General features: G+C 38.3%; 6 protein-coding genes and 1 non-coding gene across 9 annotated transcripts; 4 read left to right on the top strand and 3 right to left on the bottom strand.

Annotated features, from left to right (window-relative positions):
• Positions 1-703: 703 nt before the first annotated feature.
• LOC111802540 (sphingolipid delta(4)-desaturase DES1-like) lies at positions 704-2,969 on the bottom strand. The gene is made up of 2 exons (XM_023686947.1): positions 2,557-2,969; positions 704-1,810 (listed from the first exon to the last, which is right to left on the bottom strand). Exons 1-2 carry the CDS (start codon positions 2,710-2,712, stop codon positions 992-994), a joined length of 975 nt encoding a protein of 324 aa, XP_023542715.1. The 5' UTR covers positions 2,713-2,969; the 3' UTR covers positions 704-991.
• A 1,184-nt stretch (positions 2,970-4,153) lies between these two features.
• On the top strand, positions 4,154-11,450 carry LOC111802492 (allantoinase). The gene is made up of 15 exons (XM_023686882.1): positions 4,154-4,435; positions 4,945-5,029; positions 5,317-5,437; positions 5,821-5,894; positions 6,189-6,265; positions 6,433-6,469; positions 6,543-6,628; positions 7,088-7,147; positions 7,269-7,417; positions 8,654-8,780; positions 9,107-9,262; positions 9,347-9,457; positions 9,866-9,976; positions 10,597-10,695; positions 10,991-11,450. Exons 1-15 carry the CDS (start codon positions 4,349-4,351, stop codon positions 11,114-11,116), a joined length of 1,506 nt encoding a protein of 501 aa, XP_023542650.1. The 5' UTR covers positions 4,154-4,348; the 3' UTR covers positions 11,117-11,450.
• A 1,086-nt stretch (positions 11,451-12,536) lies between these two features.
• LOC111802442 (endonuclease MutS2) lies at positions 12,537-16,711 on the top strand. The gene is made up of 5 exons (XM_023686809.1): positions 12,537-13,021; positions 13,249-14,209; positions 14,300-14,824; positions 15,635-16,108; positions 16,225-16,711. Exons 1-5 carry the CDS (start codon positions 12,537-12,539, stop codon positions 16,519-16,521), a joined length of 2,742 nt encoding a protein of 913 aa, XP_023542577.1. The 3' UTR covers positions 16,522-16,711.
• Positions 16,570-19,403, bottom strand: LOC111802487 (pentatricopeptide repeat-containing protein At4g21705, mitochondrial). Of its 3 annotated transcripts, XM_023686878.1 has the most exons (4): positions 19,085-19,176; positions 18,867-18,917; positions 17,340-18,585; positions 16,570-16,862 (listed from the first exon to the last, which is right to left on the bottom strand). In XM_023686878.1, the coding sequence occupies exons 3-4, from the start codon at positions 18,571-18,573 to the stop codon at positions 16,822-16,824; spliced, it is 1,275 nt and encodes a 424-aa protein (XP_023542646.1). In that variant the 5' UTR covers positions 18,574-18,585; positions 18,867-18,917; positions 19,085-19,176; the 3' UTR covers positions 16,570-16,821. The 3 variants fall into 3 exon arrangements, with proteins under 3 accessions (XP_023542646.1, XP_023542644.1, XP_023542645.1); XM_023686876.1 differs by lacking the exon at positions 18,867-18,917 and having other exon boundaries at positions 19,085-19,403; XM_023686877.1 differs by having other exon boundaries at positions 18,867-19,188.
• A 517-nt stretch (positions 19,404-19,920) lies between these two features.
• Positions 19,921-19,993, top strand: TRNAV-UAC. The gene has a single exon. It is a non-coding gene; the product is annotated as a tRNA-Val (tRNA).
• A 108-nt stretch (positions 19,994-20,101) lies between these two features.
• LOC111802552 (probable 2-carboxy-D-arabinitol-1-phosphatase) lies at positions 20,102-23,128 on the top strand. Its single transcript, XM_023686960.1, has 7 exons — positions 20,102-20,431; positions 20,574-20,725; positions 21,046-21,165; positions 21,832-21,931; positions 22,394-22,533; positions 22,616-22,695; positions 22,840-23,128. The coding sequence occupies exons 1-7, from the start codon at positions 20,269-20,271 to the stop codon at positions 22,964-22,966; spliced, it is 882 nt and encodes a 293-aa protein (XP_023542728.1). The 5' UTR covers positions 20,102-20,268; the 3' UTR covers positions 22,967-23,128.
• Positions 23,129-24,051: 923 nt separating this feature from the next.
• On the bottom strand, positions 24,052-26,802 carry LOC111802141. Its single transcript, XM_023686409.1, has one exon. The coding sequence runs from the start codon at positions 26,800-26,802 to the stop codon at positions 24,052-24,054; it is 2,751 nt and encodes a 916-aa protein (XP_023542177.1).
• Positions 26,803-27,766: the final 964 nt, after the last annotated feature.

Genomic DNA, 27,766 nt, shown 5'->3' with positions numbered 1-27,766 from the left:
ACACTCTTGTAAAGAATGCTTCGTTCCCCTCGTTTGCTAGGAAGAGGTTTCCACACCGTTTTGTTCCCCTCCCTAATTGATGTGGAACCTAAATTGATTAAGTGATATACGGAATTCAAATCTCAGCATCCCACGTGTGGAAACTGAACATTCTCCACCGTCGTTTTGTCTCTAACCATGAAAAAATGAAAAAGGGTAAACATAAACAAAATTCCAAGTTGTGGACACATTAATATGAAAATATGTAGGCAAAGTAAGAATGATAAATTGCAAAAATACCAAAGCTATGAGAATCTAGTTTGGCTAACGCTCGGCTCCTTTTACAAACGGTCCCTCACAATTTCAAAACGCATCTGCTAGGGAGAGGTTTCCACACCATTGTAAAAACACCATTGTAAAAAATGTTTTGTTCCCATCATTTGTTAAGAAGAGGTTTCCACATCTTATAAGGGATGCTTCGTTCTCCTCTCTAACTGATGTGGAATCTCACAATGCTTCGGCTTAGTTCCCCTTTTCAATTGATGTGAAATCAAAGAGTAACTCAATTGATTAAGTGATATACCCTCAATCAAAAAGTACGAGATTCGAATATCAGCATCCCACTCGTGGAAACTAAACATTCTCCACCGATGCTTCGTCCCTAACCATCGACAAAATGAAAAAGGGTAAACATAAACATAATTCAAAGTTGTGGACACAAAGATGAAAATATGTAGACAAAGTAAGAATGGTAAATTGCCAAAATACCAAAGCTATGAGAATCTAGTTTGGCTAACGCTCGGCTCCTTTTACAAACGGTCCCTCAAAAAGCCCTGAAAATTGAGTACAGTACAGTGAACAAGGAACATGCCTGGCTACTATACAACTTAAAGAGAATGAATATAAACTCTCCAAGAACATAATCAAAACAATGGCAAAACCAGCTCAAGAGAGAATGGTCCATCAAAACAGATGGAAAAAGATTCTAAAAGGGAGAGAAGGATCGGATCAACTACTCAGATTTCTTCGCCATTCTCTTCATCCTACTAAATGGCCCCACTGTTCTGTCCATAATGTACATGTATATCACCTGGCTCCATGATTTATATGAATCTAGTTCATTGTAGAATTCTGGTGCAATCTCCTTCACCTTGTAAAGCTTGCTTCCTGGAATCCTGGGGAAATCATGGTGTTCATTGTGGTAGCCAACACTCCATGTAAGAAGATTAAGCGGACCGTAGTAAGAGTATGTCTCCTGTTTCGGATTGAAGACGTAATGTTCGGAAATGAAGTGACCAGCCATCGGATGCATCCCGCCACCAACGAACGTGGAGAGAATCAGATAAGCAAAAGTCTTCCAGCTCCAAAAGTAAACCATGGTGAAATCAAGACCTATCTGAATAATGAAGTTGATGAACTCCCAGTGGCCTGGGGGCTTTGGTTTGAGAAACAATGGCCGGAGAGCATAAAAGAAGAGTTGGAAGACAACCCATATGGCTTTCGAAACAATATTAGTCACCAAACGAGCTTCGGTCGTGCTCGGAACATCCATATCCATACCATCCACTCCTTGGAAGCGATGGTGCTCGAGGTGATACTTTTGAAATGTGATGGACATGGGCACTCCAATAGGAAGATTAGCAAAAATCCCAAGCCACCGGTTATGATCAGGGGTTGAGAAGGCAAGGTTGTGACTGAGCTCGTGAATGGCCAAAAACAGGTTGTGATTGAGAAAAGAGCCAAAGAAGTAAGCTACTGCCAATATCTTTAACCAGTCTGCACTGTGAAGGGTCGTAGCAGTCCATAACTGAAGCAGAACAACCACAGCAATCTGCAAGAACAAGTTAATGATTGGCTTTCCAAACTCCAATGATCACATTCAACTTTAAAACTACAAGGTCACTTGTGAGTTCGTAGCATAAATGGTTGTTCATCCAATTTCTCATTCTTCAGATGAATCAAAATGATGATGAACTTGGTTAAATAATCACAACCAATCTGCTTTTCTTGACGAATACAGAAAGCATTAGTCTAAAAATTCAACTTCAATGATCTTTCTTTCAGATTTCATCAATGGTTCAAAGCCTAAATTGCAGACTACACGAATCAAGCAATTAAACGTCTGCTAAGATCACAAAACTTTTCCAATTCGTGGTAAAAAAAGGTGAAGTGCTAATTCTCCCACGGAAAATAAACAGTAGATGGCAAAAAGGAAAGATCGAATGCAGGAATCGAACAAAAAAAAGATGATCCTAAGCAATCAGAATGATGAAATTTTAGACGCAGCGAAGTGGACAGATTCCTACAAAAACAAGTGTTCAGAAACTTAAATGTAGATTTTCGAGTAATGAGGTTGGGAAAACAAAAACAATGACAAATTCAGCTATGTGGCAGATGTAAGGTTCAAAATGAAAGAGAAAAAACAAACGAACACAGATCAGATTCAGCCAATGACATGTGAATCGACCAGCAATATCTCAATTCAGATCTAAACAAGAAATCAAAAAACCAAAACTCCCTACATTCTGAGAATCACGAACAAACAAAACAGCAAAAATCAGAAACAAGAAACCAAACCTTAAAGAAAGCCCAGGGGTCAGGACCGAAGAGCTCCCGGATCTGAGGGTACTGAGAAAGAATTTGACGTCTCCTCGAAGCGTGAGGCTCGTCGGTGTATGACCAGAAGAAGTCAGTGGCCATTACACCCTCATCTGTCTCTTCACCTCGTGGCATTGTCTCTGCTTGCTGCTCGCCCTCCCAGAAGATGCTCCGGCGGGACTCTGCCTCTCCTGGGGGCTCCCAAAATTCAAATCGGTCGTGGATTGAGCAGGAGAAACAAATGGTAACTTATACACAAAGCTCGTAGCAGATTTAGCTATGGCCTGGATTCGAAGAACACCCAAATATAGAAATGAAAATGAATAATCAGAGAAGGACGCTTCGTTCTTTGCAGGCCGTGGTGGGGAATGCCCATCAATGGAACCCTTTAATTTTCCTTTTAATTTTTTTAATTAAAAAGATTTTCATTTTTTATATATATTTCACTTTCTGTGGGCGTCATATTATATATACTTATTAAATATTTTAAATTTTAATTCTCAACTCTGTCGCCTCTCGATCCTAGTAAAAACCATAAAAGTTTGTATCGATGGAGTCCGAGACCGAGCACTGATAGTTAGAGATTCCCACCGACAAGGTGGGACGGAGCATTGGTAGTTATAGATGTCCACGAGTGAGGCAGGGATCGAAAAACATTTATTGTCTCCATCTCCGCCACCTATTTCATTTCTTATTCTCGTGAAATTTTCATGTATCTAATGAAAAAAAAAAATGTTTCCTACTCCCTTCCCATTGTCCGTGAGGAATCCCCTCCATGTTCGGGGTAGGTTCCCACATAAGCGAAAGGAAGTGATTAGCTGTGTCACGTACTGACTACCTAAATTAGATTTAATGATAAAACAATGATGTGAATGAAAAGGGCGGATGATTTCAGTCCATCCCGAGATTCCCTTAAGAGTGTGACCCACCGAATTGTTTTAGCTTTAGCACATAGAGAGATGACGACTCGACGTTTATTTTTCTATAATTAAAAAAAAAAAACGAGATAATGAATTTATTAATTATTTTGTGATTTTTATGTTCCTTAAAATAAAATATTTAAATCCTTAAATAAATTCAAAAAATAATTTTTTTTATTTAATTCTCAATTAATTTTTACCATCCCTAAATATTAAATATATTGTGTAGATTAAATAACAATTAGTTCCATTTTGAATTGATTAATTAAGTCATTAAAGATTATAAGTTTAGAATTATTGTTTGTATTAAAACAAATAAATGGGAAATTGGAAAATTATATGAAAAATTAACAAAAATGGGCGCATATATTTAATTTCATATATATTATTAATTAAGAGATTAAAGAGTCGCAAAAAAAAAAAACAATAAATTAAATAATTTTATTATGACTAAATAATATATATAACTTCGTATTTTATGTAAAAAAATATTTATAAATTTGTAGAAATTTCATAAAAGTAAAAAAATATATATTTAATTTTAGATAGAAATAATTAATAATTTATTTAAAACATATCCATAAAAAAAAAATTAATTTTTTAATTTCGAGTTGAAGGACGTCACCGTTTGAAAAAAGTATTTGTTAATTTAGCTTTTTCATTATGCTCTGATGATTCGACATTATCTTGAGATTAGCGATAGCGACTGGTTCAGTTTCCATTAATGGTGAGCCGATGAGGTGAATTCCCAGGTGTGAAGCCGGCGCCGGTGAGATAATTCAAATTCCGAACTACTAGATGAACATTGATTCCAATCGCATTATTGAGTACGAGCGAGGGAGATAAGAACGATGAATTTGCTGCAGTGGAAGTTGTTACCTCTACTAACTGTGATCGCTTCCATTTTCGTAGTTTTCTACTTACAGCATCCATCCGAAGTAAGTTTCAACGACTTCTAATCCTTATTTTCCTGTATTGTTCTTTTGTGTCTCATTTGTTATCTTCCACTTTGTGTATCGTCTACCATCCGGTGATCTTTGCTAAGGCAGGTAGACGGAAATCGAAGAACTCGGTTTCATAAGTTTTGAAGATTGGTTCCAGTGTGATTATTTTTCTTTTTATTTCTTGAAATTTCTAAACCAGAAGGAATTTCGTTAGGGATCTGGTATTGGAGTTTAATTTCAATCATCGAGTTTTTGTCATTTTGAGAATAATGTATTAATTGAGTTCTAACCTAGCAACTTAAGTTCGAAGTATACTGGCAATTTCCATGGTATCAACTGACAATTCATAATTGAAACAATTCATAATAAGATGAATGAGATGTGTTCGGGGCATGTACATCAATTGTATGAAAGTTGTTAACTCTATGCTGCAATCAAAATCACTGGATGATAATTTTGTCTGTTATGTGATAGAATTTGCATTTTGGTTTCAACCTTCTCAGAATAAATGCAGTCTGCTTCCTTATAAGCACTATTGGATAACAAGCAAGCGCATTGTTACGCCACAAGGAGTCATTTCTGGTGCTGGTCAGTACACTACTTAATGCATAGGTTCACAAAGAAAAGCATTATCTTACTGAGTCCGTTCAGGTTATGTTTGACTCTCATAGACATGGCTTTGGTCTACTTTGAGCACCCTCACATTGACCATCTTGTTTACACTATATTACATTTAAGTATATAATTCCTCTTTGACAAATCAACTCATTAGTAACTAATCAAAAGGTGTTTCATCATCAGTTCATTCGTGGCTTTGTATCTTGCTTTTCTTGATTATCTTATCGAATTTCTTTATCAAATGCTTAATTGGGCAGTTGAGATAAATGAAGGGAAGATTGTATCCATTGTTAAGGAAGAAGAAAGGCATGGGAAGATTATGGGTGCACATGTAGTTGATTACTCAGATGCCGTTGTATTCCCTGGCTTGGTTGACATGTAAGACTTAAAAAATCATTTTGGTCCTCTGCCTTCTCTTATTGTTGAATATAAATGTTATTGGTAGTAATTAGTCCATTATGTATTTTCCCAGGAGATAAATTGATTCGATAGAATTTGTGCTAGGAAGTTAGATTCCGTATGTGTAGTTGGCAACTTTAGTTTCTATGATGGTCATACTATCGTGAATTATTTTAGCTTTAAATTGACGTGAATTTGAAATCTGATGACCACTTGACTGGAACTGCTTCCTAGAATAACATTAGGTCTATACATCTCCTTGACTTAGTTCGCTTTATTTGATGGGGATTTTCTCCAGTGGACGTGATCCAAGTCTTTAGAGGGAACCTTATCAATAATGCTATTGAGTTCTTTCTTGGCAGCCATGTTCATCTTGATGATCCTGGACGATCTGAGTGGGAAGGGTTTCCTTCCGGAACAAAAGCTGCAGCTGCTGGTATTTTGTCCCTTGTCATTTCTTCATTTGCCTTCATATTTGGGAAATTAGGAATGGATGTACCATGACTGACTTCATTATCTACCAACAGAACGTACATCTTTTTTAAGTTTCAACTCAATGTTTATGGTTTCTAACCATGTAGACCTGTTTCTGTTAAATTGAGAATATTCTAGTGCAGTAACTTTTCGTAGTTTTTATTTTTTTTTTTATCATTATTATAATTTTTTGATAAGAACTGTACTTTAGTCCAGATGGACAACCTGAGGAACTGATATTGATATCTTCGTACAGGTGGCGTAACTACGCTAGTTGACATGCCTTTAAACAATTTTCCATCTACTGTGTCTGAAGAAACACTAAAACTCAAGGTTTATTTTTGAATGGTTTTCTGGAAATATTTCAATGATCATTGTAAAGTCATTGATCAAATCATCTTTTCTCACACAGCATAAACATTTATAAATTTGTTCATGTTCGCTTTCTGCTTAATTTAATGCCTTTCTACTTTCTACTAACGTTCTTACTCCATTAACAGATTAAGGCTGCTGAAGGAAGAATTTATGTTGACGTTGGTATACTCAAAACTTTACTTTTCTAACTCAATTTTTTCTAGTCCGATAACTAATTTCATTCTATTAATTGAAGGCTTCTGGGGAGGTCTGGTTCCTGAGAATGCTTTCAATGCAACTGCTCTGGAACGTCTCCTAAGTGCAGGCGCTCTTGGCCTAAAGGTACTTCTTGATAATTTCTCTGTATATAATTTGGTGCTTACATCTTAGCCTAATGGAATGCACATGAGTGGCAACTCCTTGTGTTAATTCAAAGTGGGGCACTTCTATTCTAGATCTTGTTAATCTATAGTTTTCATATTTACTACTATGTGGTGGGTGAAAAGATTTTTTATCCGTTTATTTAGTAAAATGGTAATGTCGAACTGGTGGAGAGTGATAAATGTCTTGCTACTCTGAGTTATCCCAAATTTTCTCATCGGGAAAATTCCTCATGTAGCAATAAAGTGTTTTCCTAGTGAGGGGTTTCCTTCGATAGACGGTCCTTTTTGTCAAGGATACCCTCAGACCACTTTTATGATATTCAGCCGTCTTATATAACTAGCTTGATGTTCGCAGAAAATCAATATTACTTTGACAATTTTCTTCCCCATAACATTTTTTTCTGGTATTGTTTTGTAGTCGTTTATGTGTCCTTCTGGGATCAATGATTTTCCTATGACAAATATTACTCATATCAAGGTTTGTGTTGATTTAAGTTGCAAAGTTCATATCAGCTGTTTTATCAGCAAGAATGAATTAATACTTCTATTTTTGTCTGCTAAAGTAACACTACCGTATGATGGAAATCTATGCCTATTAGGAGGGATTGTCAGTGCTGGCAAAATACAAAAGGCCTTTGCTTGTACATTCAGAGGTTCAACCAAGTTCGCCAAGCTCGACGCAACTTGAAGATATGCAAGATGACCCTCGTTCTTACTTAACATATCTTGCCACCAGACCACCTTCATGGTAAGATATCAAGACTTCTCAAATTCTTCCATGGTTTTCAGTTTGATATAATCTAAGAATTTAATTATCTATTTTCCATCTTTTCCCCATTTAGTACAACATGTGGGAGTGGGGACTTGGAACATTATTATTGACATGTATCAAATTCACTAAAACATGTAGATGTATTTGCATTTTACATTGTTAGTTCTAATTCCTTAGTTATGTGTCCATAAAACAGTAACTCCCTTTTCTTTTATTAATATTAAACTTAAATTCCCTTTTAAACGAAGGTTATAATTAGTGATGAAAAGAATTCAACCCTGACAAAGCTGATGGAATAATAGATATATTCCTCTTAGTTGCATCAATTACAAAAGAATTGTAGTTACAACATGCTTTTGAGAAAGTGCTTTAAAGGGAGACTTCAAAATGCAACATTTTCCAATATTCTTTGCTATTTTTAAAAGAATCTTTGCAAATATATATATTTTTTTTGGATAGGAAACAATTTCATTGATGGTATGATTTTTTTTTAAAAGGGACAAAATCCCATCCTAATGAAGTTATAAAAAAACATAAATTGGATATGAAGGAGGGACATGTTTGCTCCAGTATAAAGCCAAAAAAAAAAAAAAAACAAAAAACAAAAATGATGTCTATAACTTCGACTGAATGTTCTTGCATTGTTTTCATTCCAACAACTCATATGAAAGATCTATTGATCAGTAGCCAAATAGTCTTCTTCTCAAGCTTGAATGGATGATAAATTAAAATTAGAGACTACCATTTTGCACCTCAAAAGGGACAGTCAATTTTAACAAAAGGCCGTGAGGAAATTGGATCAAATCTTCCAAGCCAAAAGGCAATGGATGAGGATATGTTTCTGGAGCTCACTATTTGTCGTACACTGATTGTAGCATAGAGAAGATAGAGCCATCTAGGGACATTTTTTTGTAACCGGTCTAGGGTGTTTAGGCAAGTGTGGCTGAGTTCAAAAGGAGGAACCTGATATTTTTTTTTCCGGATAGAAATCCTTCCTTTGTACAAGTCAGGATAGTTTGATGATGCTTCCACTGAGAGATTGCTGACCATAAGAGTCTCCATTGTCTAGATTCCAAACCCATGAGTCTTCCCTATCTGTAGGTTGATAACNGGCTCAAGATCGGATATATGTTTCCTTTGCATTTTTTTTTTCATTTTGATTTGTGTAAACTCTATTTCTTGCTACCATTTTTCTCTTGTATCATTAAATAGGGAAGAGGCAGCTGTTAGAGAGCTTTTAACGGTGACAAAGAATACAAGGCCTGGTGGCCCGGCAGAAGGAGCTCATCTTCACGTTGCTCACTTGTCTGATTCAGGCTCTACCTTGGACCTTATTAAGGTACTTTTTATTATTACAAATGCATGCATGTCCCTATTACAAATGCATGCATGTCCCCAACCTCTATTGGGCACATAACATTTTATTAAGCCATTCAACATACCCATACGTTGTCACTCTGGAAGGAAATTTTGGTTTGTCCATTTTGCAATGCTTTTCGTTATTGTTGTCTGGTGGTCTTCCCTGTGACGCTGGGAATCCAAATGTAGTTCAATTGGATTCGATATATTTTGTACTATGCTACTGCGTTCAATAGCTAGTCTACCTGTCTTGAGTAGCTGGAAAAGGAAAAGCACGAAGAATGTTATTTTCACTTCTTTTCACAGGAAGCAAAAAGGCACGGTGATAGTGTATCTGTTGAGACATGCACCCACTATCTAGCTTTCTCAGAGGAAGATATAAAAGATGGAGATACTCGTTTCAAGTGTGCTCCACCAATTCGTGATAAAGCCAACAAAGAAAAACTATGGGAAGCTCTAATGGTCGGTGTTTCCATAGATCTTGCTTGCTATAGATTCCCATTAATTCTTCTCTAAAGTTGCACCTGTTTCATTTTAACATTACAGGAAGGACATATTGACATGTTAAGTTCTGATCATTCCCCAACTTTGCCAGAACTAAAGCTACTTGATTCTGGGGACTTCTTGAAGGCTTGGGGCGGCATATCATCTTTGCAGGTTGAGAATCGATATTTATTATTGATTCTTCCCCTACCATCTGCTTCGCACACTTGAAGATTATACTTGAATTCGATTAAAAATAAGCTTTTAGCTGATTTTGACAAACAGTCTTTCTATTCGGATTTGGATAGTTAGGTTGTCACACATTTTTATATCCATGCCCTTAATAACTACTTGCCATTTAAGATATCTTCACCTCCTTTGAGAGATATTTGAAATTGTAGGCGAATTATATAATTTGGCTCCGTGTGGAATATCTACAGAAATGGGGTTGGTCCCATATGATACAAACTGAAGGAAAGACTTGAATTCCTTGTGGTAGTGCTTTGATAGATGCATAGACAATAAATTTAACTGTCAATCAAGTAACCAATATTAACATCAATTCTTCTCGAGAATTTGCAGTTTGATCTTTCTGCAACGTGGTCACATGCAAAGAAACGTGGAGTAGCAATAGAGCAACTTGCTTTGTGGTGGAGTGAGCGGCCTGCCAAGCTTGCTGGCCTAGACTTAAAGGTCACAATATTTTTACAACTTCTAGTATCAATTTTTACATTCCGACTTTTTGGCTGAGTAGATTGGGATAATTTCATTGTCTTCTTCGCGAGCTTGTTGCATTATGAATCTATAGTGAGTTGTATCACAATAAATAGCCTAAATAACTTGTTCTGTTTTCATGAGTGGTAGGAGGATTGCATATACATGTACAAATACAAACATTATAGCAAGTTCAATTGCCCCTTCAAGTCAAATATTATATTTTCCTTTTTTTAATTCTTTTTGGGCATTGCTCCTTTGCTACTTGTTATTGGAACGTAATCCTTCCTGCATTTGGTTACTCTTTGACACTGCCTCCAAATTTATGGGACATCCTTTCCATGGAGTGAACAAGGTTTTATGGTTTGCACTAAACAGCCATATGGTTTCGTTGGAGTGAAAGAAATGGAAGATTTTTTAGGATTCTTTATCCGTAGTTTCATGCTATGCATTCATTTTCTACTTACAGTTTATCTTCTTTAATTTCTGATTGGACTATTTTGTAGTACACCTTTAGGTGTTGATTGTCACACTCCGTTTTATTTCATTCATCAATGAAATTGTTCCGAAGATGAGAAAATATTGTTTTCATCTTACAGGGAGCTATTGCTATTGGAAAGCATGCGGATATTGTTGCATGGGCACCAGATGAGGAATTTGACGTCGATGACAAGTTTCCTATACACATTAAACATCCCGTATGTCTGGTCTTCTATTTCATATATCCATCTTTGATTGTTTCAAGTTCCAATTCTCCCGTCTGAATCATATTTCCAGCATTTTAACTCCATAGATTCAGATACATCAAATATAAACTGCACATACTCCACGGACAGAATCTTTTAGATGAAAGTTCTGTATGAAACAAAATTCTCCTTTCTCTACCATATAGGCCAGCATTTATCATGCGTTTTCGATTGCAAAAAAGTTCGAGTTTGCTTGTTATGAAGTTATGCTAACTTAGTGTCACTTTTTGTCATTCTTTCAACATAGAGCATTTCAGCCTATATGGGAATGAAACTGTCTGGAAAAGTTTTGGCCACTTTCGTAAGGGGACAACTCGTCTATGAAGACAAGCACGCTCCCGCTGCCTGTGGTACTCCAATCCTTGCACATTAATCTTCATGCTCTATGCTATGGCTCCATTAGTACTTTTCGAACGCTTATAATGTAAAGAATAAAAGTCCAGATTTTCTAAAAGTAGTTTGTTATAGAGCATGAAGAAGGGTACTCATCTTTGCAAGACTTCTTCATTTATATAATAAGATCAGCTGTAGGATGTTGGAACTGCACTCTTTGTTGGGAGATCGGTTACTTGACCAAATTTGATCCAACTGATGATGTATGGTACTCCTATAGGCCATGGTTTTTAGTGCCTACTTTGCAAGGATCCCTTTCTTTCTTGCTTGCTTAGCAAGACAAATAATGTCACCTTTATGCTAGTCTTGAAGTTTATCTCGTTTACTACTTCGGTTATGACCATTATGCTCTTAGCTAATAAATAATGAGAAACTACGATCTTCCTTTTTTTCGAGGACTAGAATTGAATGGTCGAGATGAGAATCTATCTTAAAATGTTTACATTAAAGAAGCGTTAACCTTGAACACATCGCTCTCTCTATTTTCTAATGTGAATTGATATTTATTTGTATGTAATCGTGTGGATCAACTTCCTTAACTTAGAATTTTGGAACAAAAATTTCTATGCTAACATTGCGATATCTCACTTTGGTTAGAGAGGGGAACGAAACATAAGGGTGTGGAAACTTCTCCCTGGGTTTTAAAATTACATAAGGGTGTGGAAACTTCTCCCTGGGTTTTAAAATTTTGAGGAGAAATGTGGAAAGAAAGCCCAAAGAGGACAATATCTCTAGCGGTGAACTTGGATTTTTACAAATGGTATAAGAGTTAGAAATTAGGTAGTGTGCTAGTGAGGATGTCGGGTCTCCAATGGGGTGGATTGTGAGATCCTGATTGGAAAGGAGAACGAAACATTTCTTACGTGGAAACCTCTCCCTAGTACTTGAGGGGAAGCCCAAAAGGGAAAAAAGCCGAGCAGTGTGCCAGCGAGGATGTCAGGCCCCCAATGGGGTGGATTGTAAGATCCCACATTGATTGGAGAGGGGAACGAAGCATTTCTTACGGGGAAACCTCTCCCTAGCACTTGAAGGAAAGCCCGGAAGGGAAAAAAAACTTGAATGAAAGTTTGAAAGGAAAAGTCCAAAGAAGATAATATTTGCTCTCCATTTTCCTTGAGGGGAAGCCCGAAAGCAAAAAACTTTGAACGAAAGCTCGAAAGAAAAATCTAAAGAGGATAATATCTACTACTTGACGATGAAGGTGGTATGAGATTTTTTTAGTACTGAATAAATGAAAAGGCAAAAAAATTTATTAAAAAAAAAAAAAAAAGAAGTCTAGATTGAAAGCTGTTGAAACCAACGCCAATGGAGAGAGCTCAACGATTGAAGTGGATAAGCTGTCTTCTTTAAAATCCGATTTTCACTCGCCCACTTAATCCTTCCACTTTCTTCTCCTTCCCATGGAGATCAGCTACAGCTTCATCTCCATTAGAAAAACTCCGACAATCTTTGCCAGAGTTCTCAGGCCCGCCTTCTCACTCTCCGCCACTCATGAATCCGTGTCCGTTCGAATCTCTACTTCACAGGCCCTCCAGAACGAAACCCTCAGGGTTCTAGAATGGAGTTCTATCTGTAAGCAACTCTCCATTTTTACGTCGACTTCCATGGGATTTGACGCAGCTCACAACGCTAACATACGCTTCGGCCGGACGAGAGAGGAGAGCCAGAAGCTTCTGGATCAGACGACTGCTGCTGAAGCTGTTGTGATTTCTCGACAGTTGGATTTTTCAGGAATCGAAGATGTCTCTGAAATTTTGAATTCGGCGACTTCTGGTAAATTGCTTACCATTGCTGAACTGTGTTCAGTGCGACGGTCTCTGAAATCTGCTAGGGAGTTGTTCGAGAAACTGCAGGCTTTGGCTGGCGATGGCAATTCTTCAGATAGGTAATGTTCTCGTGAAATTTGTTCTTCATCGTTTGTTTCTATTTAATTGGCATTCGTCTAGGGATTCGATAAACTTCTGTATAGAGCTATTTCTGGTTGAAGAAAAACTACTATATGATACTTATTTACATAGAAAAATGATCTTGGACCCATGAGGAGAAGAAGTATTCAGATCATCTTGTGGTTAGAAGTTAATACGATTTATTCTGTCTAATTATATTGATTAGGTTCATGCCCTTGCTTGAAATACTTCAGAATTGCAATTTCCTGGTGGAATTGGAGAGGAAAATTGAGTTTTGCATCGATTGCAATTACTCAATTGTTCTTGATAGAGCTAGTGAGGACTTGGAGCTGATTCGTTTGGAGAAGAAGAGGAATATGGAAGAGTTAGATTCTCTTTTAAAGTCAGTATCCTCTAAGATATATCAGGCTGGTGGGATTGATAGGCCTCTGATAACAAAGCGCCGAGCTAGAATGTGTGTTGCTGTTAGGGCTACTCACAAGAATTTAGTACCAGGCGGCATTGTCTTGAGCGCCAGTAGTTCTGGTGCGACATACTTTATAGAACCCAAGGAGGCAGTGGATTTGAACAACATGGATGTTAGGCTATCAAATTCGGAGAAGGCTGAGGAAATAGCCATTTTGAGTATGCTTACAAATGAAATCTCAGAGTCAGAGAATCATATAAGATATCTGTTGGATAGAATTCTTGAACTTGATCTTGCTTTGGCCAGGGCTGCTTATGGTCGATGGATGAGTGGGGTTTGTCCATGTTTCTCATCCAAGGGGTATGAAGGCTTAAATTCTAGTATAAATGACAATACATTATCAGTAGATATTGATGCTATTCAGAACCCATTGCTGCTCAACTACTCTCTTAAAAGTTCATCAGATAATGTTTTATCTTCCTCTGCAAATGTAGGTCAATTTGACAAGAGAGATAATGCAATCGATAGTGAAGGTTTTTCAGGAAGCGTCACTGATTTTCCAGTGCCAATAGACATTAAAATTAAGCGTCAAACTAGAGTGGTTGTGATTTCAGGGCCTAATACAGGAGGTAAAACTGCATCCATTAAGACTCTTGGCCTAGCATCTCTTATGGCTAAGGCTGGCATGTACTTGCCTGCCAAGAACCTCCCAAAACTTCCATGGTTTGATCTTGTTCTGGCTGACATTGGAGATCACCAGGTAGAATTCTCTAGTCTTCTTGTTGTAATCTTATAGATTATCAGCTTTTTGAGTTAAGTATAAGTTTTAACATTGTTTTCTTGATTGAAGTCTCTAGAACAAAATCTCTCGACTTTTAGCGGGCACATCTCGCGGATCTGTAAAATATTAGAAGTATCCTCGGATGAATCCCTAGTCCTTATTGATGAAATTGGCAGTGGAACTGATCCTTCAGAAGGTGTGGCTCTCTCTACCAGCATTTTGCATTATCTCAAGAAATGTGTTCATCTAGCTATTGTGACTACTCATTATGCGGATTTGACTCGCATAAAAGATAGTGATTCTTCGTTCGAGAACGCTGCTGTGGAATTTTCACTCGTAACTTTAAAACCTACCTACAAGATCCTTTGGGGTAGTACTGGAGAGTCGAATGCTTTGAGTATTGCTCAATCAATTGGATTTGATCCCGCCATAATAGAAGGTGCAAAGAAATGGATGGTGAGTCTTACACCAGAAAGACAGGATGAACGTAGAGGTTTGCTCTTTAAATCACTAATGGAGGAAAGAGATAAGTTGGAAGCTCAAAGAAGGGAAGCTGCTTTACTTCATGCAGAAATTTCAGCACTTCATAACGAGGTAAAGCTTTAGAAATTTGTGAATGTGCTGGCTTCCATTTATCTGCTGCCTTTATAACGAGGCAAATTGATTCATATCTTGTGTGCAGCTTTTATGTATCTTATCGCCTTATGTTGTTAAGTATTACCTTGTTTCATGTGGTCAATTGGGCTTTTGCTTGGTTGTATCAGCCCTGTGATCAAGGTAAAGTTCTGACCTAATAATTGGTGCATCATTCATTGGGCTGACCATGATGATCATCATTATCGTGATGTAACAACCTAAGCCCAATACTAGCAGATATTGTTTTCTTTGGACTTTCTCGATATTGTTTTTTACTAGCGAGATGTTTCCACACTCTTATAAGGAATGCTGTGTTCCCCTCTCCAACTAATGTGGTAGCGAGATGTTTCCACACTCTTATAAGGAATGCTGTGTTCCCCTCTCCAACTAATGTGGGATCTAACAATCCACCCCCTTTGAGACCTAGCGTCCGACTCTGATACTATATGTAATAGCCCAAACCTACTGTTAGCATATAGTGGCCTCTTTGGGCTTTATCTCTTGGACTTCCTCTCAAGGTTTTAAAACATGTCTACTAGAGCTTTCCACACCCTTTGAGGAATGTTTCATTCCTCTCTCCAACCAATATGGGATCTAACAATTCGGGTGGCTTGCCAATTGCATTATGCCATGCCTTGTATACCGTTGGAGAAAGTTGAAAAGATTTCATGCTATTGATTTACTATTTCTCAATAAAAAGAATGCAGAACCGATGGCATTCCAACGCATTATGGTGTTGCTCATCTCTCTCTTTAATCATTGATGCAGATTCGGGATGAGGCAGAAGATCTTGATAAGCGTGAGAGAGCTCTTATTGCTCTTGAAACCAAAAGAGCTCGACAAGAAACTGAGGCAATAAAGTCCAAGATAAACACTGTTGTACAAGAGTTTGAAGAGAAACTGAAAATTGTTGGGGCTGATCAATTCAATTCATTGATCAGGGAGGGAGAATCCAAAATCGCTTCAATTTGTGAAGCTTGTCGTCCAACCGACAATTCCCGCCCCGTTGTTGCAAATAAAAGTTCTTATACACCCCAGTTGGGCGAGCAGGTGTTTGTAACTGGTCTTGGGAACAAGTTAGCTACTGTTGTTGAAACGTCTGATGATGAGGAAACAATCCTTGTTCAGTATGGTAAAATCAAGGCCCGAGTGAAGAAAAGAAGCGTCAAAGCTCTTCCAAATAGTGAAAAGGCAGCTGCTGCTGCTGCTGCTGCTAAGTCTCCTTCATACTCTAAGAAACAGGTATCTTCTCTTCTATTCAATCATTCTCTAGACTCCATCTTTTGTGAATCTAATACTATTTGTCCTGTGATGCATACACAATGATGCAAATCTAACCATCATTGTCGACAATTTAGGGTCGACGGAGCAGAGAATTGGTCAGTACTTCAGATGGAGAGTCTTATGGCGCCGTTGTGCAGACTTCAAAGAACACGGTTGACTTACGGGGCATGCGAATAGAAGAAGCTTCTTACCATCTTGATATGGCCATCGCTTCGAGAGGACCGAATTCGGTTCTTTTCATCATACATGGAATGGGCACAGGGGCTGTCAAGGAACATGTACTCGAGACCTTGAGGAAACATCCGCGTGTAGCGAAGTATGATCAGGAGAGTCCTATGAATTATGGTTGTACAGTTGCTTTTATAAAGTAGATATCAATTTCAGGTGGTGAGCTATGTCAAGCTGAGTACACCATCTAGTTTGAACTCAAATGAATCATATCTCATATATGTAAATATTGATGACAAGCTGAACTAAAACAATACAGGAAACATGTAGCTGCTTCAAGTTCTAGGTTCTTTGATCTAGATGGTAACAAACAAATTCAAGCTTTTCGTAGAAGTTTCAGTTTTCGTGCACACTTCCACACCAAATTTGTACAATTCATTGAATCAGACACGATCAACCTAATGTTGATACTCGAGAGTAATTCTTATTTCCATTCACTTATCTTACTTCCCTGAACAAGAAGAAGCTGCTCTCGATATGAGATCTGCAGAAAAGAAAAAGAAAGAAGAGGAATTGGATGCCTTAGAGCATAGATAAGCCTTAAAAAACACACACGCCTTTTTTTTTTTAACTAAAGTCGGGACACAAACAAAAGAAAGAAAAGGGTCATGATGATGGTCCTATCTTTGTTTTCGCCCCGGTGATGCGCTCCTAGCACGTGGAGCTACATACCAGAAAAAGACTCTTAATTGAATTCACTATTTTAACTTCTTTCTTCCCTGTTCACGAAATTCCAAATCATCTATGCATGTAACACATTTCCCTCAAATCACCAACACTTCATTAAACCACCAAATACAATCAGTAAATTGGAAGTGAACATCAGCTACTTTTACTCCTTTCATGTGAAGAACATGATGATAAACAAGATTTTGCATTATTGAAACCCAAGCAACAGGTGTTCAGATCGACAACAACAACAATAAGATTCAATAAGAAAACAATCAGCAATTGTTCTTACCTTCTTCAGTTGTTTCTTGCCCAGTGCCAAGAATTTTCTTTGTTTCTTCATCTTCATCTAATTTATCAGACTTCATTTGATTTAACAGCTCATGTACTTCTTTACCACCTCTTATATGAGCCTTCATCAAGGCATGATACATCTCTCTGTTCACTGGAATCACAGACCTCAATGAGCCTACAAAAGCTTCTACTTCTTCAATGCTGGCGTTTTCGCCAAGCCAATTCAATATGCCTGTGATCACACGAAGATTAGGTTTCCATCCTTTATCCATATTTAGAGTAAGGGCGGCCTTCATGCACTCTACAGATTTTTCAGTCTCACCCCTGTCCATATATTGAACAGCCACAGCACCCCAACTGTTTGGTGTGGTTGTCTTTCCCTTCTCCATCAAGTCTTCGAGCAGGGCTTCGGCTCTCTCACACATTCCCTTGTCAATATACCCAACAATGACAGTGTTAGGAACTCGAAAATCATAGCAATTCCCAGATGATTCCCACTCTTTCAGCACTTTTTCAGCTTCCTCAAGTTCACCCAGTCTCACCAGAGATTCAAGCATTGTGATGTAGTCTCTATTGATGAATCTCGTAGCATCAGTTTTATCCAGATTCCACAATCTCAACACCTTCTCCTTGTTTCCCAACGTTGCGTATAGCGAGATTAGATGGTTATGGCCAATTCTATCTTTACTCTTCAGTCTCTCTTCTGCTTTTCTCAAGGCATCAACCGCCTTCTCAGTAAGATCCGCTTTTATAAAGAAGTTAGCTACTACTGCATAAGTGTTCCAATCCATGACTATATGAGGTTGAGATTCCATCTCCTTTAATACATTCTCCATCCCCTCAAGATCCCGTCTCGCACCATACGAATTGATGCAGATTCTGTAACTGAAGTTGTCTGGAGAAATATTTTTCTCCTTCATTTCTGCTAGTACCTCAGGGACCTTGTCATGCTGACCAACATTTGTATACAAGCACATCATGTCATTGAAAGTGAGCTCTGAAGTTGCAAAGCCCATCTCTTTCATTTTTTGCAAATGGGAAAGGGATTTTTCAACTTGCCGCTGCCGAACGTAGCAATTGAGGAGAGCACCATATGTCTTATCAGTCTGGTCTTGCTCCTTCAACTGATTGAAATAGCTTTCGGCTGAAAGATATCCACGAACTCGGCCGATCAGGTCCAATTGCACCGCATGTTCGCTTGGCGAAAATATGCAGACACCGGTTTTCTTCATCCATTCGGACACCTGCATTTACATCCATCATCAATTATAAAGAACACCCCCAATAAATTGTTGAAATCCACACATTTCTAGCTCATATGATGCTATAGTCATTCTATCATTATCCACAGATTTAGATTCCTAACAAGTAAAATCATACTCCAGATTAAATAAGGGAGAAACAACATAACTCCATGGCTGAAGGTCCATATTATGTGAACTAATGAAGTTACTCAAACAAATTCATTGAATCAAAGAATCTAAAGAAGTATTTTCTGACTTTTTAGCATAGAAAACCCGCGTACCTTCCATTTCCCCAAGCTATATCTGTCAATATAACCTCATTCTCCATAATCCTGAGGATTTGAAGTTAGCGATTGAGCTATTCACATTTTGAAAGGGTGGCTCATCCAAAAGACACTTAGTTCTCACTGTATGCATCTTTTTTCACAGTTCACTTCTTCCTACACATCCTACAGCTCAAACCAAAATATACCACATTTCAAGAAAGAAAAACTCAAACCTCAAGAGCTTGTGTGAAGCGTTTACGCTTGCGAAGGTCATGAATGATTCTCTGAAGCTCAGCGATTCGGACCTTCTTTCCCTCCTTAACCCAGCCGTCCAGCTCCGGCTCCACACTGACGCTAGGATCGCCCAGAGGACTAATTTTCGCGTACAGCGTAGCCTTTTTCAATCGATTCGTATGGTAAAACCTGCCAGCCAGGGCATAGCGTGTTAAAGCTTTGGAAAAGAACTGATCCATAGATGAGATCCGCGGAGATCTCGCCTTCGAAAGAAGAAGAAGAAGAAGACGAGAACTGTTTCAAGCGAGACAGAGAGCCATAAACGCAACAGGAGCGGAGTTTCAAGGTTTTAGGAAGGTTTTGTTATTGGGCTTATGGGCTCGTCGAAATTACAGAACGAAATATGGGCCTACTTAAAATGGGCCGATTTTGGGCCTCAAAACGACAGCCCAACTAAAAGAGACCTTACCGCACGTCATATTCTTGAAAACTTTGAAATTTAAATAAGTATTATTAATTTAAATACTTTATTTATAAATAAATATAACTATTATAAAAATAATAATAATAAATACGTCAAGTTATTTATTATTTTTTATTTATATTACATTACTTTACTTGAAATATAACTTCAAAACTAAAAAAAAAAAAGTAAATATATTAAAATTAATTAAAATCCTTTGTAAAATAAAATTAATTAAATGTGATATGCAATTAAAATAAAAATTATTTACCAAAAATGAAAAAATTCCATCATAAAAATATTATAATGACATCATAAATACAATTTGTAAGAAGAATGATTTACATAATTCAATAAATATTATATCAACAAGTTGCTGTGGTGTAGTGGTTATCACGTTAGTCTTACACACTAAAGGTCCCCAGTTCGATCCTGGGCAGCAACAATTTAAATGGATTTTGTTTATTTTTTGTTTATTTTATTTTAGAAAAGCCCAGAAGTCCAATTCATCATAAAAATCTTCCCGCGAATTTCATTCAGCCATAAACAAAGCCCAAATGATCCAACCATTCATCTTCTTCAACTGTTCCCCACCACTCATCTGTGATTCTTGCAAGAAAAATCTTCTCCACCACCGCCACTAACAAGATGAAGAGCGCCACAAGTGCGGAATCCAGAAGCCGAGTAAGATCGTAAACCTGTAGATTCTCTAATTTCTTCATGAACATGGCTTGTGGCGTTGTTTCCATGACGATCGTACCTCTAAGTTCAAGTTCAAGTTACAGTTCCTGCTTATCGTATGTTCGGAAGCGTCCTTTGCTCTGTACTCTTTCCGGTGGAGTTCACTGCTCAAGTATTAGCCGGGATTTGTCTCTAACCACCGGTAATATTATCGATTCCTTTGTTTTCTTCTCTTGTTCTTCAACTGTTCTATGAATTCATGGTGTAAGTGTTTGAAGAATGTATGTATTTCAATGGCTTATGATTGCTTGTTAGTTAACATGGCCTTGGATAACTTGTGGCAGAGAGGCTAGGAAATGGTGATGCTATGACTGGAGGAGCTTTTGATTTTTATAAAGCAACTACATCTCTTACTGAAAGGTCAATCTCCACATCAAAGAAGGTCACTCTTGTAAGGCATGGTCTTAGCACTTGGAATGAAGAAAGTAGAGTTCAGGTTTGTAGTGTTCCTACTTTAATCATTGATCTTTTCGACATTGGGGCGTAATGTAGAATACTTGCTCGATTACTCGATACTGGTTTCCATGTGCTTCTCATGTATGTTTGGTTTATGAAATCATATGAATCTGTAACAGTTCATGCCCACTGCTAGTAGATATTGTCTCTAAATGATGAACGATGAAAATTTGAGATTTCTATTTCTGAGGAGATGGTAAAGATTTGAACAACTTTGAACTTGAATGTACAGATTCCATTCTTCTTAGCACATGGATTTAATTTTACATTTAGCCTAATTTTTGTTGAACTAACCTGCAGGGAAGCTCGGACTTATCTCTCTTAACAGAAACTGGAGTGCTGCAAGCAGAAAAATGTAGAAGAGCCTTGGCAAACATAAATTTTGATAGATGTTTTGCAAGTCCAATATCACGCGCCAAGGTCGGGTGGCAGCCAAATCTGTGTGTGTTGTTGGTATTATTGAAAGTGGTAGTCCCACATTGGCTAATTAAGAGGATGATCATTGGTTTATAAGGAATACTCCCTTTTTTGGGAGACCAAAAGCAAAGCCACGAGAGCTTATGCTCAAAATGGACAATATCATACCATTGTAGAGAGTTGTGGTTCCCTAACATGTTATCAAACCCATACCTTTAACTTAGCCATGTCAATAGAATACTCAAATGTCGAACAAAAAAGTTGTGAACCTCAAAGGTGGAGTCAAAAGTGACTCATGTGTCGAACAAAGGGTATATTTTGTTCGAGGGCTCGAAGTCAAGCCTAGATTAAGAGGAGGCTGTTTGACGCTCCATAGGCTTCAGGGAAGGCTCTATGGTGTACTTTGTTCGAAAAGAGGATTGTTGAGAGTTATTGAAATGAATAGTCAAACATGGGTTAATTAAGGAGGATCATGAGTTTATAAGGAATATTATTTCCATTGGTACGAGGCCTTTTGGGGAAACCAAGAGCAAAACCACGAGAGCTTATGCTTAAAGTAGACAATATCATACCATTGTGGAGAGTTGTGATTCCTAAAAGGTGTATTCTTTTCTTTTTTTCATTATTATATATTGTTTGATTAAATTGCCAATATTTCCTTGAGTGCAGTCAACTGCTGAAGTTTTATGGCAAGGAAGGGAAGAAGAACTGGTTTTTCTTGATTCTCTGAAGGAAGCCCATCTGTTTTTTCTTGAAGGCATGAAAAATGGTCTGTCCCCTGCTTGAGCTTACTACAATTTTGATTGCCATTTTACTATGTTATCATGAAGAAAATCATGTTTGGAAGCATTAGTTCATATCATGTTTGGAAGTAACTCAAAGTTGAATATCGCATCAGTTCATATCATGTTTGGAAGTAACTCAAAGTTGAATGTCGCATTAGTTCATATTATATTTGGGAGTAACTCAAAGTTGAATGTGGCATCACTTCATGCATTCAAACAAGCTATAAACAGCATCATCCACAAATTCCATTGAAAACGTTTTTGGAGACTTCTCTTTTTTAAACTCTAGGAGATGAACACTTTTTTTCTTTTTGGAACTGGTTTATCTCTTGATTTCTGCATTTGAGATTTGAGACTTCCTTGTAGATCTTAAAATATTGCTTAGATTACGTCCCTCTGTACATTCTGTTTCGATCATAGAAATCATGATTAGAATTTGGAGGCAGTGGATGCTAAGAAGATTTATCCAAAGGAGTACACAACATGGCGAGAAGATCCTGCTAAATTTTGCGTAAATGGCGTCTACCCTCTTCGAAAAATTTGGGTAACAGCAAGAGAAGCTTGGAGGGAAATCTTGTTATCACCTGTGAGATATGTTCATTCAATCTATTCCCATCAATTACAAGCTTGTCTGGCTGCTTTTTAACTTGTGTTTTGTTGATTATCAGGGAGAAAATTTTGTGGTGGTCACTCACAAATCTATACTGCGGGCACTCATCTGCACGGCCTTGGGGCTTGGTCCTGAGAGGTATGAACATTGTCATCAATATCCTTGTGGACCAAAATGAATTTAGGATTCCTTATAACAAGTAATCTTCATTGTTATATATTTAACGCCTTCGAATTCCAAAATGTTGAATAAGTTTGTGTGTCGATGGCTTTCGTGGTTCAGGTTCCGATCGGTCGAGATAAACAATGGCGGGATATCGGTATTCAAGTTCAACGAGAAAGGAGAGGCAATGCTTCAATCCTTGAATATGACAGCACACATGTACAGCGATCACACCTATTTATACTAAAACTAGGAAGTTTGTAGAAATGAGAATGGTACTGTATTGTTTTCTTATTTTTTTTATAAAGATGATAATTTACATAATGAATCTTAGGCTTGTTTTGTGAGCGATATTGGCCTTTATTTAAATGATTGAGCGGAGCTCTCAGTGAGAATGTCCTCTCGTGCATGGCCAGAAGTACTCTTTTACTTCTATCATTTTTGTCCATCTAGACGTTTCGTGGATAATGGCCCCCTTCATAATTTTACTAATTGAATATGGAATGCTGTTAGTGTTCGGTTGGTTTCTAGAACTACTATGACACTCTAGACATATTAGTCCAAGCCCACCGCTAATAGATATTGCTCGCTTTGGCCTATTACGTATTGCCGTCAATCTCACAGTTTTAAAATGCATCTACTAGGGAGAGGTTTCCACACCCTTATAAGGAGTGCTTTGTTTCCCTCTCCAATCGACGTGGGATCTCACAATCTACCCATCTTGGGGGCCAGCATTTTGGCTGGCGCACCGCCTGGTATCTAGCTTTGATACCATTTGTAACAGCTCAAGTCCACCGCTAGCAGATATTGTCTGCTTTAACCCGTTACATATCACCATCAACCTCACAGTTTTAAAACGCATCTATTAAGAAGAGAATTGCACCCCCTTTTAAGAAATGTTTTGTTCCTCTCTCTTGCTACCGTGGGGTCTCAAAATGAGTTGGGTCTCAAAATGAGTTTAGTTAAATAATTAGTCTTCAAAGCTTCTTCAAGGTCATTTGCATTGGAGAGTTCCCTGTTAAGCAGATTGTTCAGAAGTTAGAGCATCTCATACATTGAGGGGCAGGAAGGTATTGTCAATCTAATCTACCATCTACCTTGGCTTCTGCAAAATGGTAAAACTCAAGAAAAAGAATACACAATCCCCTACCTTTTCTTATATCTTTGACCTTAAACCGACCGATCAGTAGTTTGTCCAGTCGATCCAATACAAGTTACGCGCAATATCACAGAGAAAGATTTCGAGAACATTTGCGAGAAGGATTGTAAAACTTACTATTTGTGAGTATGATTCAAAACTCAAGGAAGCTTTGCAATAATTCAAGTCTTATCTTACAGTTCCTCGTTGCTGATGGTTGGCACTTGATCATATGTAGGACCTTGTTTATGAAAAGCTCTGGGAAGTATGCATCGACCCCCGAACCGTTGCTGCAAGAATAAGATAAGAGCTAACAGAAGACCACTGCAAGGGATGATGATGTCCCAGGCAGTGGAATAGAAGTCTAGTCTGTGGTTTGCATATATGTATGATAAGTCAAGGTACCAGCTTGAATGATGAGCCCTGTAAAGGTCATAAGCATGAGGTAGTAGACGTACAAATGTGGTTCCCAAATAGAAGGAGAAGGATAGAGCCCTTTCTTTAGAATCGAATATCAAGTTGAATAGGATCTGCGGTACCAGAAAACCGTCCAAGACTAAACCTGCAAAGGATTTGAGAACCTCCCAGAAAGAGTTTTGTCGGTACGAGAGCTGTCGAGTAGTATAAAACTGGTAACCTTTGTGGTTCGGTTGGAGAAATGGCACGTATGAGCTCTTGTAAGAACTTTTCCACTTATAAACGAGCCAAGCGATCAAAATGCCTACTGCATACAATGGTAGAGTCAGAGAAGTAACTTTCTTCTCAGAATCCCACAAGCCCTTCTCACTTGTATTGCCCTGCCTTGATGACCAAGTGAGCTGGAGAAGACGCAGCTGCAAAAGGAAAGCGACCATTGTTACGACTCGAATGATCACTTCATTCACTTCAAGCCATCCCCCACTGCCAAGAAACACGCTCTGCTGAGTACGTCTTGATGCAAACATAGCTTCAAAGTTCAATAGAAGCGGAATCATGTGTCCCAAACACATAATCACCACCATCAAAACAGAAACGAAAGGAAGCACCTCGGGATGTTTGTTTATGTAAAAGAGTTGCAAGACAAGAAAAAGACATGCAAGTGTATTGGAAACCAAAACCATGGTGATTTCAAGGTCCATTCTCCATATGGATTCTTGAGCTTGGTTACCAGAAATCGAAACTGAAGTCAACTCCAGATTATCAAAATAAAAAGGATCTGACTTTGGCCTCTTGCTTTCAATGGTTCCCTTAATTTGATCCATCCCACTTGCTTTCAATGGTGGAAATTGGACGTTGACGACAATTTCACAGTCGAGTGTACGATTTTTCATCGACTCTCGTTGCCAGCATCCTGTCATACACAAAGAGCCAGTATTCTTATCATAACTTCCTTCAGCAGAAATCTCCACATTTTTTGATGAAAGGTTTTCTCCAGCTAACTTGAAATCATAAATAGCACTGAAACTTATCCTATAACTAATGTTCATCGAGCTATGTCGATCGTTGGGCACTGGAACTGAAGAGACTCGTTGGCCCGACAGAGAAAAGTTACCCGACCACCCTTGATATACACCATACTGATACAAATGCTGACCGTAAAAGAATGGCGTTGCATAACCCCTTGCAATCTGCCCTTTCCTATTCTTTAAGGACATATAGAATCTCATGTCTGATGAATTCTCATCAGGAAATGTCTTTCCCTTACCATAAGGTTCCGTACTTCGGGGACAAGAACTTTGTCGTCCAATCTCTGTATAATCATACGTGACTCGAGAATGATCTACCACCAACATTTCATTGTAACCACGAAACCCAATTTTCGGAAAGTAACCCAACTCATTGGCAGACTTGGTGCTCCAAATTTGACCCACAACAGTACTTCGGTTTCTAATAGAAAAAACAACAGGGAATATCAAACTAAACCTTATCGAGCAATCTCCAACCGAAGCATTCGTTAACGATTGAGTATAGTTCAGGATTCGGCAGGCAACAGCACAAAGCCGATTTTCCTTCTGATCCCAAATTCCTTCAGCAATCAAGGTGTTACTAGGTACAAAGGAATATTTATTAACATGATAGCTTGAGTTAACAAAGTGCAATAACATTCGCATTTTCCCTTCATGTGTGCACTCAATTCCTTCATAATTCACTGAAACAGGCAAGGATTCGGCATTGTTGCCAAGAGGATTGCAGTTCATATCATGACAGTCACTCTCATACTCCAATTCAAACGTATCAGAAAGCATACCAATTACAGAACATACATTTTGAGATATATTCAGATCTCTATCACTTCCACTCAAGCAACCACTCTCAGGTCCGTTATCTATGAATGTATACTTATAATCCGTAGTCCTGGCTAAACTCAAGATTGAAACAGGCTCGAAAAATTCCGGATCACTTTTATCATTCAAACTTTCCAAAGTTCCAGTAATCAAACTATGTAAAATGGTTAAATTCGTAGGAAAATTCAGCTTAAGAACAACATTCTCATACTGTAGAACGCCTGAATTCATGAAACCCGTACCTGATCCAACCATACATATCTTCCCAGATGATTGGGACCAAAATCCCTGGAGGGAAAATCCGATTCTCCGCTTCCAGGGCTGAGTCTTCGGTCCGCGATACCGAACCAATCGCAATCGACGGTGCTTGGAATCGACGGAATCAAGATACGAGGTGGAGCCTCGAAGAACCAATCTGGCTTGGAGTTTAACGACGCCAGGGGAGACGGTTTTACGGACAGAGGAAGTATAAAGAAAGAGATATCTAGGAGAAATAGAGGGCGAACCTGGGGTTTGACCGGCGATCTTGTCGCCTCCAGAGAAGTAACTGTTCCTGAACTGGAGATTGGGAATAGCGGCGGCGAAGGAGGAGGGATCGGTGTCTAGAGGCGATTTGGGAACGAGTTGATTGCAATGTTGATCGTAAAGGGCGTCGGTATCTGGGCGGCGATTTTGGACCATGGAGGTCGTTGAAGCGACATTGAGGAGGAAGAAGAGAAGGGGAATCCATGGAAATTGAGAGGGATTCAACAGAGAAGTGAAGCGCGGGAGGAACATGATCAAAATCAAAATGGAAATGGAAATGGAAATGGAGGCGATTCCGGTGAGCTACGAGCAAATGAGGGAGTTCATAAATACCGATCGGTCAAACTCCGGAAAAGCTCCAGAATCGGATCGCTAATCTCCGCTGACTTCAGCTAAGGCATAGCCAGAGCTTAGTGCAAACTGCAAACGACAAAAGCTTTGTTTTTTTTTATTGTTTTTTTTTTTATTGTTTTTATATAAAATATTCAATTTATTATAGAAATTTATTCTAATAACCCTTAAAAAATTAATTAGTGTAAAAAATTATTGAGAAAAATATTTAGTTCCAATTTCCACAGTAAACAGTTTAAAATGAAAGTAAATTTTGTTATATAATAATTTAATGTGATTTCAAATTTTTAACAAATCTGTTCAACAATCCAGTAAATAGTATTATCCTTTCGCTCAACATTTTCACACGTTTATTAGAAATAGCTTTCCAAATCCTTATGAAGGAATATTTGGTTCCTCTCTCTCTACTCCAACCAATATGAGATCTCACAATCCACTCCCCTTGGGGCCCAGTGTCTTTGTTGGCATCGGGGCCCAGTGTCCTCGCTAGCATCGAGGCCTAGTGTCCTCGTTGACATCATTCCTCTCTCCGAGCCTAGTGTCCTCACTGACATCATTCCTCTCTCCGAGCCCAGTGTCCTCACTGACATCATTCCTCTCTCCGAGCCCAGTGTCCTCACTGACATCATTCCTCTCTCCGACTAATGAGAATCTCACAATCCACTCCCCTTGGGGCCCAGCATCCTCGCTAGCACACCGTTCAGTGTATAACAACCTAAACCCACCATCCACTCCCCTTGGGGCCCAAGGTCCTCACACACCAGTCAGT

The sequence above is a fragment of the Cucurbita pepo genome, chromosome LG09 (genome assembly GCF_002806865.2).
Source record: "Cucurbita pepo subsp. pepo cultivar mu-cu-16 chromosome LG09, ASM280686v2, whole genome shotgun sequence".
NCBI lineage: Eukaryota > Viridiplantae > Streptophyta > Magnoliopsida > Cucurbitales > Cucurbitaceae > Cucurbita > Cucurbita pepo.
The sequence above is the reverse complement of the archived record's forward strand: the minus strand, read 5'-3'. Positions and strand labels throughout refer to the sequence as shown.